The 16,694-nt window shown below is 26.4% G+C and overlaps 1 protein-coding gene across 1 annotated transcript in view; it reads right to left on the bottom strand.

Moving 5' to 3' along the window:
* The window catches only part of LOC112684263 (neurotrimin-like), a gene marked incomplete in the record, with an annotated part of 168,503 nt that overhangs the window by 4,998 nt on the left and 146,811 nt on the right, over positions 1-16,694 (bottom strand). The window contains 1 exon segment of the mRNA XM_025555688.1: positions 14,652-14,699. Within this exon segment, the coding sequence (XP_025411473.1) occupies positions 14,652-14,699 (48 nt within the window).

The following is a 16,694-nucleotide window of genomic DNA, read 5'->3' as shown; positions in this document are numbered from 1 at the left end:
TGTGTGTGTGTGTGTGTGTGTGTGTGTGTGTGTGTGTGTGTGTGTGTAAGTTTAAGTATGTATTTAGTATTTAGAAGCTTCTAGAATAGTAGTTTATTTGGTTGTAATTAAATATTTAAAATTTGAAAGTTTAACTAAACGAATGAATAATTTACAGTTTTAATTAACATTATCTATGCCAAAGAGATTCTGTAAAATCATAGCCTATTTTTACGTGTATTACTATACACGCACACCATATTATATTATAATTTTTTAATACAGACTCCACTAGATAAAAATAGATAATTGTTGAAATTCGTTCTGTAATTTATTACACCTATAACGATGTATAATTAGTTTTAAAATAAACTACAATATTATGTTTACCGCGTACTTAATAAAGATTTTATTTATATTTATTTTAGAATAGTTGAATATTTAAAAAAAAGTGTATAGGTTCATATTTGTAAGATGTAAAATGTAAGATGTATACAAAAAAAATGATTCATATTTTTTATGATAAATTTATATTGAAATATAATTACAATTCACAGTCGTTACCAATATCTAAAGGCTATGTTTTGTCATTGAAGCCACTTTTTTTTATCAGTCACTACTCTTTTAATTTAAATAAATGATTTATAATGAAACATATTCTGGATCGAGTACTTCAGAAGAGTTATTAATTTTTTTATTACTGAATCACGGATCAGTTCATTGGTTGACTAGTTCTATAATGATCAGTGTGACTTAATGCGGTTTACTATTGGCCCAACGAGGACGACGGACGATTGGTGAAAAGAACATAAGTTGGCCTTCGTTCTGTAGACGAGGAATTTGATGCGACACGTTTGGAAAAAGACTGGTGGTTGGAATTAACCCGAAGGAATTAATAATAAAATGAGTACACGTTGTATAATCGAAGAACGTTATGTCAACGTTATACACTGTTTTATTTTTAGAATTATTTGGAAGGCGAGATAATTCATCGTCGTATCCAGTTGAATCAAACGATGACTATCTGCGCTTTCGTTTTTATCATCGAGAGGAGAACGTTACACGTATATTGACGGGCCCAATTAATCTAGAGCTTAAAATGGAGGCGGATCTAAGGGTCTTGGTCTCCTGGTAGCATTAAAAACCGTTCGTTTTATATTTCTTCGAAAAATTCACCAACACGCTTCATTGCTTGTTCGAAAAATATGTCCAAATTCTAATTTTAATAATTAATTATAAATCTAAAGTAGAATTTAAAATAAATAAATAAAACTTGTACAAAGTTATAATCATGCATTGTTTATGTAAGGAACTAGTATTCGTGTTGAACGCTTTATGTGGTACAGGGGTCATAGTTCCCTCCGTATTTTTTACCACTTTAAACCCTATACATACGGCATTGTATGTAATAAATGTATCATAAACGTGAAAATATCTGTCCACTGCAAATAATTTTTCAGCACGCATTTTAGCTATCTGCCGCATGCACGCGTACATTTCACTATTACAAATACCGCAGCGCAGTAGCCGTTTTCGTAGAAGGCAACCATTTGATCGGTGCAAATGCTATATAAACAACGTACACCACATGTGGGGAACCGTATGCAAATAACAGAATGCAGATGTTAGTGTGTGTGATCACATCATTCGTTCGCATCGTTCTCAAAGAGCAATTGTGTTACGGAAAAATTATTAATGTAGCAATAAGAAGTATAAAAGAAAATTTTATATTTTTTAATATCTACATGCAACTATATTCTGTCATTTATCGTGCAGATAATTGATACATTTTTTTGGTTTCTTGATACGAGGTATCCATGTAAGTTTATTATGTATGTATACGAGTAGATTCGACACCCGTTGACTATACTCAATACTGAAGTTTACCTAGAGTTCTATATTTTATTTGAAATCATTATTTTTCCAAAATTTTTAATTAGTTCTTCTTAAAGTGCTGTTAAACGCTTTATCGAAGCACAATATTTACTCGGTTTTTCAGCGCCCATTTGTTTGTAAATTCAAACGCTCTTGTATTTAACTTAATACCTAGCATATAATTTTACAACATTATTTTTCTTTTTAACGAGTGCTAAACGAATTTATTTATTTATTATTTTACATTAGTGTTATAACTTTTATAACCGACTATCTCACGAATATGAACAAGTCCAATAACAACTATGATGAATGTTATTCGAAAATTCGTTTTTTAGAGAGCAGTTTTTATTTATTATTTTTAATGTTTTAGTATTGTTTGTTGATTGTATTTGTGTATTTTTATATGTATTTGTTGAAGTTTTTATTCTATTGCATTTATAAGAGACTCATTGCCGTCGTCTATTAGGAAACTAACAATGATAATAAAGGTTTAAGGCGTTAGTTTGTAGATTTAGTTTCCACACTGAAGATCACGATCTATCGGAAGTTTAGAGTTTTTTAATAAAAACTACTGAACTATGATCTGATTCAGTTGTGTATGAGAGATACAATTATGTACTTAGATAGTACGAGATGTTCATCGTGCACTATGGGCCCAAGAATATATTCTGGAGGATTTAAATCTTATTTATTTTTATACAAAAGGCTTAAAGCCCATACTGGGGAGACATGAGTAATTAGTGATCAAATTATTGAAGTGTACAAGAACTCAATTATTTTATTTTGAGCGTTGATTTATAGTTTAGTAAGGAATAGAGAATAGTTCAATAGCCAGTTTTTCTATAAAGATTGGGTTTTTATTCAAAAACACTCTAAAATAACTGCCCGAATAATTTTTCTTATGCTCTTCTATAACTTGGTCAGGTATGAAAATAAACGAAAAATATTTTTATAGTTTTATGGTAAATATTTTCGATGTAGATATAGTTAAATACAGGTAAAAATTTTAATTTTGTATATCAGATGGTGATTGTATTCAGGGATATCTGGAGATTTTGAATTGATGATTTTAGGGAGTTGTCTTGAATTTTTATAGTTGTATCGTCTATAAAAATGACCAGTTAAAAGTAACGGGTACCTAGAATATCGTAAGAGCAGATATTGAAAAGGGTTAAGATAAAGACTTAACTATAGGGGACTTTAGCTTGGATTCTCCGAGAATAAGAAAAATTGGTTCCTTATTAAACTATGACTATCTGATTTGAATATAAAAAAAATACAACTGTCTAAAATAAATATTAAGAGAGTTTAACGTAAATTTCTGGCTGGATTCAATAAGTAAATTATGTTTTATTCTGAAATGTTTTTAGAAATTAGCAATTAAAATAAATATTAAGAGAGTTTAACGTAAATTTCTGGCTGAATCCAATATGTAAATTATTTTTTGTTCTTCTGAAATATTTTTGGAAATTAGCAATTACGTAATAATTATTGGTATGGGATGTACATCAACATCCCTCACTCCAATAACACGTCGTTTCGTGAACGTCATCACGTTGCTTGAGTTCGAACCGGTGACTGTATCCGTTCACCGTATTTAATTATCTATCTTACGGAAGATTTTATACATGTATATTATATTATTCTGTGAGCCTGCCATAGTTTAACCATATTTAAATTAATAAAGAGGTACTGATCGGTTGAATCCGATCTGTTTTTTTTTTTTCGTTACTGAACAATTTTCGTATAAGCAACTCCACCGACGGCCATTTTGCAGCAACAGAAATCCGGTGATGTTTTTTTTTTTTATGTAGTTATTATTTTATTGAATTTATAATGGCCATCCGAAGAATGGAGTGATCCGTTAAGGATGTCTCGCGGCGAGTTTCCGTTAGTGGGCACAGACGACATGTTGGAGCCTATAAGGTAGAAAATACAATGATATTATGAATTACGATTTAATGTAACTTGATGGTATAAGCTCGTAGCGTTAGTCCAACTGTAATTTGTTTTTTTGTTTCTGTTTTCTTTTTTACTAATTTTTACGCCCGTCTGAACTTTTTCTACCGCAATTATGAAATCAAATGTTCTCATAAAAAACAACAGTGATTTTGATTTTCCATACACGGTTCTCTTAATGTGAAAATCTAAGTATTTCGGTCCATAATAAGGTCTCGGTATCTGGTTGGTTATCCTGTTTCTATTTTAGAGGCCGTCAACGAGTGCTTAACAGGAGAAACTGGGACGAGACGTCGCTTGAGAATAAATATATTATACTTTATATTTAGGCCGTCCTACCAGATCTTGTCGAAGACTTGTGTTTTTGATCCAACAAAAGATATGCTTTTTATTGTTTTTTCTTAAAGCCATGGACAATTACAATTATTATTTCTAGTAACCGTTGAAACTATAAACGTGTAAAATTATGGGTTTTGAATTCAAATAAATATTTAGGGATGACATATATTGATGATTTTAATTTATTTAACAAAATCCGATGACTTCAATGTGTTGCCATTTAGTAGTTCACTCAGTTATTTATACTGCTGTCGACACTGTTACAGTAGGTGATTTTAATAATTTAATTAACATACTATCTCACACACACACCCATCATATATTGTAGGTAAGCAAAGATATACGATGATCGAGAAAAATGATCAACGATCAAATGATTATCAAAAAACCTTTTCAGCGATAACAACAATAATATCAACAATAACAATAATAGCATACAAAAAAAAAAAAAAAAAAGGAAGGAAAATAATAATAAACGAAACGTACAAATAACAAACAAATGGCATTGACAATCAATCAACATAAAGTCAATACATATTTATGTGTTACTTGTATATATTAAAAAAAAAAAAAATAATAATAATAAAAAGAGGAACGATGACGGTGACACTGGTACACGCGTGTACACATCACGCGTTATTTGACGCTATATACATTTACACGCGTACGTACTAATGATATTTATTTGCCATTTATTTTATTATTCCGAAAAGTGTATGGGCGGGTTTGTGTGTGTGTTTGTGCTTATGTGCAAGAGAGAAAGAGTGGGATGGGGTGTGAGAAAGGGCATGGGGTAGGAGAGGAAATACGAGTGGAAAAAAAAATGACGATGATAATAATAATAATAAACTTATGGAAATATAGAAAAGCAATAAATTATGATTTCCTGTGTGTGAGTGTGTCTTTTAGCTGTCCTTTCCCCCATTGACTTCAGCAGTTCGGCCCCTGCACATACTTCCCACTTCCGGCCGATAATAATAGCTTGGCTCCGTTCAATTCGGTACATACGCGCGCGTACCGTATCATTTTAGGTCAGACGTATGTCGCCGGTCGTATTTGCGTACACATTATTTATCATTTGCCGCACCGTACACGCCCCTACCTTCCGACTACCCTAAACCACGCCGTGGCGTTCCTGTGCGTACAAATTCACCTGACCTTGATGTGCCCCCCCTCTTTATCTGACACCGTGAACGGACGGGACCCGCCACGTGTATCGGAGTAGGTATTTGATTTGATTTGTGCACGACATTGGCGAACGCAGATCCGTACCGAGCCAGCCATTTTTTATCCTGAGGTAGAATTGGAGCAATGGATTTTAGGATTATCGCACTCAAGCTTTTAATATGTAAAATACGATTCGGAAGAATCTGAAAAATTGTAATTAGGTTCCTAGCAAAACAAGAAATAAAATTTCATAAAATAAGTTAAGAGTTCAATATTTTTGCGCCCCCCCAGCTTCAGGCACCCATGGCAAGTGCCTCGCTCGCCTCATCCTAGTTACGAATCTGGGCGAACGCGTAGAAAGGTATCTATATAGTTAAATGATTCAATCCCGTTAACGCGTAACTTCGTATGTCTTCCAGCGGTTAGAACATTTTAATCTCAAAATCAAACCATTGGTTTCAACATCAAATGGAAACGGAATAGTGTGTTCCGATTTTCGACATATAGTCTTTTGATATATTGAATACAATAAAATAAACGTAGGACATATTTCATGCAAATATGAAATATAGATTAAACGAATACTTTCCCTCCCCCCATAATATTTTACAAAAATCACTATGATACACTTTGAATTCTAGTGTTCTGTAACTTTTTGAAATTATCACTCATCTCGTGTGTAGTGTTTTATTTTAACGTTTTTTCTAGTGCGTTAGTATTATAAATATCCATCGAGTAAAGATCATTCACATAAACGCGCGCGTGTGTATACTATACTACTATACCATCATTGTACACCAGTAAGTGAAGCAGTGAACCGGAAGGAGATGTCGCGATTGGACGTGATAATTCATAAATGCACGTGGCTCATGTTCAGGGTCTTCCAGGAAAATAGGAAAATTCGAAATTGCTTTCTGGCAGACGTAAAAATAAAAACAAAATTGGATAATTTCCTGATTCAAAACCATACCAACATTTTTGACACGCATAGTCTAAATGTTATAAATATCGTATCTTAATATTAATGTCCATAGAATGGTGTCTGTTTAAAATTGAACGCTGACATTGTGCATGTCCCTTTCCAACAACTTTAAAATATATTACTTATATTATTATCTATGAACAAGTAAAATTGTCTTACGTCAACAACTGTGATCATGCTGTTATTATAATATTGTATATCGTTATTATTCTATAATATGTATTGTTATATTTTAAATGCACAATATAGAACGGTATGAAATATTAAATTTCACTATAACTTTGTTTGTATATGAACCCATTATCCTCATAAAAATCTAATTTATATCTCATTGAGCTTTAACGTAATTATTATTTAGATTTTTTTTCCTTATATTTATACTCCATTCACCGCAATCATAATAAAAAAAATCTTTCTTGAAATATTTTAAAATCTATCTGAAAGGGTTAAGTAATGGTTGCATTAATATTAATAAAGAATTTTGAAAAATGTTTAGGTAGTATTTGCTACAACTGTATATTTATTAATTCATTTATTTTAAACTACATCAGGAAATAATCTTAGACATAGTGACGCATATATAGACTTACGCATCAGAATTTAATAAGGTTTTCAACTATTTGATTGAATTTGAGTATATATTTGATCCCGGGTGTAAATTTTTAACGTTTATTGGGTATCTGAATGCATGTGTGTTAATAATCAAAACCAAATTATAAAACAATGCTTCCTCGAGAAAAATACTTTAACATACTAACATACTATAATAATAAAACATTCGAGAGATCACTTTACTGAAATTTCATAGTAAACACTACTCTATAAGGATAAGCCAACGTCGGCTTGTTATATGTACATGTCTTCTATTTGTTAACATGTTTGACGTAAATGTTTATATTACAATAATTGTAGCAATTATTGCTAATTAAGTTTTAAATGAAAGTATAAGCTCAATACATTCACATAGATGTGTAATTATAAAATTATGTTGTACTTAAACATATTAAATATAAAAAAATATATCAGCAATAGCAAATAATTATATTACGTTGTTATTCTAATAATATTAATATATTAATTACATGTTTTAGATGATTGAGGTATTGCCAAAAAACGAAATAATTAAGTAACTCTTAGGATATAGAAACTAAAAAAGTACTACGCATATTATAAAAGACAGTACAAGACAATAAAAAAGAATAATAAATAAATATATGAATCGAAATATTATGAACCCAAGTAAAAAAAATGATTTTAATATTATAAATATTCTGATTTATACTGACATAATTTTATTATCATTCATCTGAAGTATATATATAATCTATAAATTTATATATTATAAACTGAATAAAGCGATTTCAAATATGATATCAGTAATGTGATGCAAAGTTTAAATTCTAAAATAAAACGGGATTTTTTAATTTTATATTTTAATTTCATAATGAAATAACAAAAAAAAACAGAAAAACTGTTTCAAATTATACAACAGGATATGTTTTTGTAGCCACACTAAAACTTGGAAACAAGTAGTATAATTTTTGTAGAAAGTTTAAACTATATAAAAAGAATAAAATAAAAATAAAAATATTGCAAATTATTTCAATTACGTTTACAAATTTAATTTATTTTGTTTTTATTTTTAATTTATTTTAAGTTTCAAAATTTTAGCCATTGGCAGATGGTTAGTTTAATATTATGATATATATATATATACTGATTTTTATGTTTACATATTATTTTTATAGTTTTATTTTTAATTAAGCTGATTTATATTTTTTTTAACGTACTAAGAAAAATCAATGTCTTATAAAACTATAATTTTTTTTTACGGATAAATAATATCTCGACATTTTTCATCAAGGATATTATTAAAAAATTTAAAATATCAATTCATTCAAAATCTGAAAAGATATTTCAGTGCCAATCAAGTTTATTTATGTGTGAACAAACAATATTATAACATTTTACTGACACGACAACAAATGATTTTTAGCAATTACAAATATTAAATACTAATCTATGTTATATCTTATTAAAATATGTAAATATAATTATTAATAATTAATAAATTAATTAAAAATAATTTTCCAGACAAACGTGTTTAGTATCATATACATTACAAACAGTGGTATTCATTCATATAATAATTTAAATTTATATATATAGTTTAATGTTGATATAAGATTTAGTATACCTTGAAAATATCAAAATATTAAAATGTTTATATTTTGTACAGTTACAAAACTGGAATGTTAAATATCTATTATTACAAAAAATTCGATAGTGCATAAATTGGAAGTGATAATGTTAAAACATTAAAAATAACAATATTATAACATGCCTGGAAAAATTTTTTCGGCTAGAACTGCTCTTATATATTTACTATTATATACCTATATACCTATATATATATTTTATATATTTAAATTTTTATAATATATTATTTTAAGCCTTCAAATATATACTTTAGATCGTGATATTAGGATTGTGTATAAAAGTTATTTACTATTAATAATCATCATACATTTATTACAACTCACCTAACGTAATTTTTTTTTTTAATAATATACAGTTAAAATTCATCGAAAACCGTTATTGGATTTTGACATGAGTATTGTATGCAGCATTTATTATCTTGAATTTATATTTTTCAATACAATGTTCAACTGCATGATTCTTAAATCTGACACACAAATTATATGTTGATCTTATAGATATATAGTTTTCTTTAATACATTGACGCATTTTAAATTATTGATTTTATTTGTAAAAACCGAATCCGAGCAAAGATTTAAACTAAAAAATAAACATTAAAATTTTAAGTGATCATATAAAAATATATTTCAAAATGAACATTAAGCATGATTACACACGAGTATAAATGTATAATTTGACGTCTTTTAAAAATTTGAATGAGATTTATACAACAATTCACAAACCGTTCAAACACGTTAATTTTATTTTGATAAGTTAGAACTTAAATTAGATATTTGTTTTTTATATAAATAAATATTTATAAATATGATATCATAAATTAATATTTTTTCAAATACCTACTTCTGTAAAATAATGTAATATAGTTAACATAATTTTATATTTTTTTTTTACCTTGGTAAAAACTAATATTTAATTTATTTTAATTATGAATAAAACAATTGGTAGTTTATTTTTAGGTTTAGTATGGTATCTTTAGAAATATTATGATTTTTCTATTAGATTTTCAAGAAAAAAACACCTATAATTATTAATTTTAAACTATATTAGACTTAATATATATATATATTTTAATATAAAACTGTAAAACAATGTAAAAAACAACCAGTTGGTAAAGAGAAAATAATAAAATTGAAAACATTTGGAATAAATATTTTCTATGTATTTTTAAAATATATATTTATATTATGTGATATTGAATACAAAATTTATTTAAATAGGAAAAATAAGTTAACACTATTTGTACACTCAAATTATTGAGTTTTAATTTTGAACAAAATTTAATGATTTGACAATATTTAATTATAAATATTACAATAATTAAATTAAATTATACAAATTACAATATTTAATTTAATATTCCAATATTTGACGTTTGGTAAATGGCCGATTTTGTTTTTATCTTCTGCATGGCTACGCGCTGTTAGATATATTTTCACAGTTAATACATCTATAATAATAGTTTTGCTGTATATCAATTTTGAAATTATTTAATATTTAATTTAATATCACATATATGCATTTATCACGTTCACTGATAGAATATGAAACGTACAAATGATGTGAACGTTATCAAAAACCAAAATTACAAGATTGATAATTTGATCAAATAATACCTAGAACGTTCAAATACTAGAAGATCACACAAAACAGACTGTGTCTATTTATAACATAATCTAATGTTTCCGTTAAATCCTCATCAGGTCAGTTATTACAATAATTGATCAAAAGGAAATAACAACGTTATAAATTTATTGGGATATAATTTACACTTTGATTATAAATTAGAATTATATGCTATGACCGTGTAAATATTTAATGTATTGATTAGGTATTAATTTAGGTAACTATATATTTTATTTTATAAAATACTTATTTGATATAGTTTAACACCTAAATTATAGTAGCCATATTTAATTATGTAATTAATAGACTTGAATTTTTCATAAATTTGTGATATTAAAACTTGTTACACACTCAAAAGTATTTAAAATATATACTTTTTAATGTAGAACAAGTAGAAAACGTGACACTTGACATGGAAAATATTTATCTACATTACACATCAATTAATTTTTATTAATTTTTTATTTAATCTGTGTATAGATATTTTGGTGTTGTTCATCAAATGTCCATCTAGAAATAATATCCTCTTTATCAAAAAAACTATACTAAATCTGAACTAATAAGTAAAAGTTGTTAAACTTTTAGACTTTAATTAACCACCCGCGAGACAATACTATTTAAATATTAACATTTGGGATACGTTTTAAGTATACACGAAATGGTGGTGTAAGATTATTATGATGTCCATAACCAATTTCGCTTACACCACGGATTATAATATTCAAATAGCTATAGTTTAAGTATGTGCTATTACAGTTAACTAAAACCACTAATATCAGATATGTGTATAAATTATTAATGATTTTTAGAACAAAACTAAGATTATGATAGAAATAATATATATACGTAAGTGTGTGTGTGTGTGTGTGTGTATGTATTATTGTTGTTAATTTCTTCGAAAAGGTAATAGGCTCCAGTGAACAGGTTCACGTTGGGACCAAAAAATTTGCCCAAAAATGGTTAATCCCTCCACAAATTAACTGTAAGTAAAATAAGGTATATGTAAATTTCGTCCGAAATAAACTACGAGTAAAAATGGTACATGTAACCATTGTCGATTCCGGCCAAAAAAATCTATACTTAATAAACACATAATGACTAACATAATTTATAAATATATATTTTACATAAAACGTAAATTATTTATTTTTAAAAATATCTTAAAATAAGTAATGTTTTCTACATTATCATCAATAAAGAGTTCATTATTTTTATATTTTCTAATTATATTTTGCATGTATATTTTATTTTCTTTGATTTTGAATTTCTATATTTATATGGTTCATTTATACTATTTATTTTTATGTTATTTTTCATTTGAATTTGCTTAAATTTGCCTTAAAATATAAAAATATGAGAATAGTTTATATTAAAATAGGAATTAAATGACTTAGCAGCATTGATATTTCTGTTCATATCTGTTGCTACAAACAGCTCAAATACATTTGGAGGGAAAATGTTGTCATTACTTTTGTGTTAATCTACGGTCATTTGGCTTTGAACTTATTAAAAAAACTTCAAAGTAATCTAAAACCACTTTGGGCTCTAAAAAATGTTTTTTTTTTCCGGGTGTGTGGAATTTTTAAAATAATTTTTGTACCTATATATTTTTCCGGTCAGAATTTACGTGTACTATATTTTACTTGCTGTTTTTTCTTGACGACATTTACCATACATCTTATTTTTACCTGTTCACTTAGGACGGAATTTACAATTGCCAAAGGAATGATATAGGAATGATAATGAATGATATAATTTTTGTTTCTTTAAAAATTAATAAGAAATTAGAATTTTAATAAGTAATATATAAAATATTTTTAAATGCCATTAACTCATTAGTAAGAAAAAAATTAGTTATAAGGATAAGTTAAGTAAGTGGTTGGGAGATAGGGCACTTAACGGCTATAGTATGCTCTATAGTGCATTCTACAAAATGTAGATATATGCCTTTAAATAGAAAATAAAATAAAGTCTCACAGTTTTAACTGAAATACAACTATCTGAAGTTATCTTTTTATTAATGTAATAATATTTTTATAAAGTAGGTATACAATCCATAATCTATTCAATTACATATATTATGATAAACATTAACTGACTATTTAATATAAAATATTTATTTTTATTATGCTCAAACTAATGTCTTCAATAATTGATTATTGTGTACTGTTCATTTTTTTATTTTAATCTATAAAGATATCAATACATCTGTTCTTGAATATAAAAATTAATTAATTTGAAAAAATACGCGATATCTCGTCCCTTGTGCTTAATATTACCATGTGATATTTAAATTAAATAACATAATGTATTTTACGGTAGTAGAGTTGTATTGGACCAAAAATGGTCTTAATTAAAAAAATGTGAAAAAATATCATGGCTTATGGCAGTCAGGCACCAAAAAATTTTAGACATACCATTTAATCTCACCACTACCACGTAGTGACTTGCAAGTTTCATGAGAAAATTAAAAATGCTTAGCAATAAACCGGGAGTTATTTCCAGCAAAAGTCTCTCAATTGCCCAAAGGTCAATCCTTCATTTTCTCACTTACTCCTTTACACATACATGACGAATTGCTTCCTGCCTACGAAATGCATCTAAAAACCATATATGATTGCATTGGAAACGACTGAGACTACCAAAATGTTTTATTAAACTACCCTTACCTCCTCATTTTCAAAACAAAAGTTATATTCAAAACTCAATCGTTTTGTTTTGTACGTGTATGAACGAAACAATAGAAATCATCAATATATGCTCCCACCTCACTTTCTCACCTAAACTATTTTTTATTATACACTCACATAGGTACATCGATTGTATATAAATTATTTACAACTACCGTGTGGTAATCTAACTCGGTTAAAGAGATACTATGAGACTCCATAGCAAATTTAACGTCATCTAAACTTGTAACAATGTAGAGAAGGTTCAATAATAAAGTGAATTTTTCATTTACGGATTTCGTAAAAACATTCCAAATTAACTGAAAATCATGTTTAAATATAACTATTTTTTTTTAATTAGGGAACATATTCTCTTAATTTCAGACTAAAAAACAGATTTGTGTTCCAACGTATTGCCAAACAGATGGGGGTTTTTTTTTTAAAAGCTTTCTAGTATAAAACTATGATATCGCTCCATCGCCAAATGGTTATCCTATGGCTATTTGATCAATACGGATTTTATGACAGAAAATAACAACAATCCATTCCGTGTGTTTAGGAACAGTTATCAAATAGTATATATATATACATAAATAAATGCGAACTCGTATTTGCATGTATTCAAATTTACTCCTTTTTCTCGTGTTGTATGACTTGTATGCCAATGAAAGCATCGTTATTTTTCTTGTATTATGTTTCAACAATAATAAGTATATAAAAGCAAACATGTGCTTTTACGTGGATACCTCTACATGGCGAAAACAATTGTAAAAAAAAAAAAAATACGCGAAACAAGACACTATACAAGGCACTTAAATTCCTTTTTCATTGTCTTTGGTACGGTCAAAAAGGTTTATATTTTGTTTACTTTTCATTTTTAACGAACATTAGAAGTATTCGTTTTTTTTTCTCCGTATAATTTATACATCAATAAAGATTTTTATGTTGTTATTGTTTTTATAACTATGATTATATAATCATTACATACTTAAAAGCTGTATCCGTATTGGTTAAACTACAATAAATATGTAAAACAATATTTCATCATCAAATCCGTTTAAATGTCTTTTTAGAGAATACACGTTGTTTCAATAATCATTTTATTGTACTATCTTTTTTTTTTTGTACTTATAAAATAATCGATAAATATTTTACTTTTCACGTTGTGTCTGATATCGTATAAGTTATTATATTTTTATTTTTAAAATCAAATAATCTTATGCTATTAGGATAAAAATTGTATGTTAGTTCATACACAGCGTTGAAATTTATCTAAAGAAATTTATCTAGATAAAAATATAAAATTTATCTATTCAACTATCTTGGATGAAGATTGATGGAAAACAATTAACAACTATTGTCGTCGTAATCTACTATTTTTTGATAAAAACTATTAAATCTTACAATAATTGTTAGTACGATAATTATTATCAATTGTAAAATATCGTGACACTCTAAACGGTCATATGAGTGAACCTATCCACTACTAATAACAGTTCATAGGTGTCTTTCCAGCATCTTTGGACATATCATGGAAAATTTCAAATGCCTCAAACAAATACAAAATGTTTTATGCTTGATAGGCTTGGTGATATTTTTTGTTTTTTTTGACAATATAATATAAAATTTTTAACATCATTTAATATCAGAATATTGAATTTTTAAAAATAGAACTTTTTTTTTTAACTTTCATCTTTTTAAATATTTTAATAAAATTGTAATCGTAAAGAAAAATTTCAATAAAACTTTATATACAAACATGTGTATTTCGTACTGTTATTTCAGAACAGTTTGCACATTGTATTCGAATAATAAATATAATCGTTGTTACTTACATCTGTGTTTCGGACGTGTTGTGCTGTGTCCACCGTTATTAGCCACTTCTATTAACAAAATAGAATATAAATTATTTCAAGTTAAACACGTTTCAAAATATATAACATTATATGTAAAACTAAGCCTTGAAATATACAATATAATTGTTACATAATGCATATAATAATATGTGCATTCTATAAAATACGGATATAGTTTTAGATGCAAAATAAAATTAAAAACATTCCTCGAAGTTAAATAATCCCAACATGTAACTGATCCTGTGAAAAGTTTGAGTATAATACTCAATAAATAATTAATAAATAAATAAATAATTTATTCGAAGAAATATGTCAACTGCCATTGGATTACATGGTTACTGCAAATGGTTTAGTGAAAATTAACGCTTGTATACGTATTTCTGTACGTATTTAAAATGAAATAAAATTAATTTTAATTAATAATATCTCATTATAGCTTTCGAGTATTCCGAAATAGCTATTTATAGTTTAAAGAATTTATACTTTTTTCACTGAGAGGAGCTCCCATCATGTTCTGATAAATCATAAATATTTCAACATAGTATATATATATATATATATATACATGTGTGTTACATGTGTGTGTTATATCAATATAATATTTTTCATACATTTTGGAATAGGTAAAACAATTAATAAAAAATTGAATTTTTATTAAATGCTAAAAATAATTTTCTAGTTTTTAACTGGTACCATAGTAACTATGGTACCAGTTAAAAAATTAAAAGTAACTGTTACTTTTAATTCTTATAATAATCAATAATATTTTGACTATAATAAATATCAATGTTCAAATTAATTATTAAAAATTAGCTATATGATTATAAGTAATTTATATTAATTTCAAATGTATTACTAATACTATGATCTTATAAGTTATAACTATTACGTACTCATTGCAGTATCGTTATTATTATCTTATTATTATTATTATTGTTTTTGTTTTTTTTTTTTTTTTAGGATTAAAACCTTAAATTTATATTCATGCTGAAGTACCTCCGATGGGTGGTCTCTTCCCTCAGTCTCTTCTGTCTATTTTATTATATTTTTATCATTTAAGCTTATTGTTCATTAATTGTAACAGATAGCGTAATATAAAATTTTGTTAAAAAAAAAAAAAATATTAATTTCAATTTATTTATTTTCTATGATTTATGCATAATTGATCAATAGTAGGAATACAGAATTAATACATTGATTTGATAAAATACACTATCAATTCACATTCAAAAAATAGAAAATTTATGAAAATACTTTGAATTTATATATGAAATCCATGATGATGCAATGCATAGAATATAGGTATTACTATAAGCTACTTATAAATTAATAGTCTTTCAATCAAAAGAAATGTTTGATTCGGCTTATAAAAAAAAAATTTTTGTATACGTTTTCATTGATATTATATAAACATAATTAGTATTGACAGTTTAGTTTTACATAAATCAATTTAAAACATAGTCGAGTTTAATAGATAGGGTAATATTTAAACATAGAAATAATACATTAATATGTTATTACAAAAACACTTTAAGTACTTACTCGTATTTTAGTACATAACTATTTTCATTAAACATTTTACTGTTTTAAATTAAACCAATAAATTATCATTACTTATTGTCGTTATGAATAGCAAAATAAAATGCAAATTTTTAAATGGATTTAACGATTAAAAATATGTTTACGTGATTAAGACCTATAGGGTGTTGAATAATTAGTAATCGTAGTGCAAATAATAATGCTATGACAAATGATAAATCATACAACGATTTCCTTGACATGCACACGAAATGTAATTTAATGGCAAAATAAAAATCCAATAAGTATGAATATTAATATAATTTTTGTAATTTTTGTTTTTGCCAGTAAACGTTTATCGCTTTTGATGTTTTAAAATTAATATTAAAAATATAATACATATAATTAATTATCTTTGAATATTATTTAACCAATATTTCTTATTATGTATAATTATTGTAAAAACTTATTAATATTAAATTTAAAACATAAAAGTTATATATT

This window comes from Sipha flava, unplaced genomic scaffold (assembly GCF_003268045.1).
Source record: "Sipha flava isolate LNK unplaced genomic scaffold, YSA_version1 247_pilon_pilon, whole genome shotgun sequence".
Lineage (NCBI taxonomy): Eukaryota > Metazoa > Arthropoda > Insecta > Hemiptera > Aphididae > Sipha > Sipha flava.
Note: the sequence above shows the minus strand (reverse complement) of the source record. Positions and strands in the feature narration are given on the sequence as shown.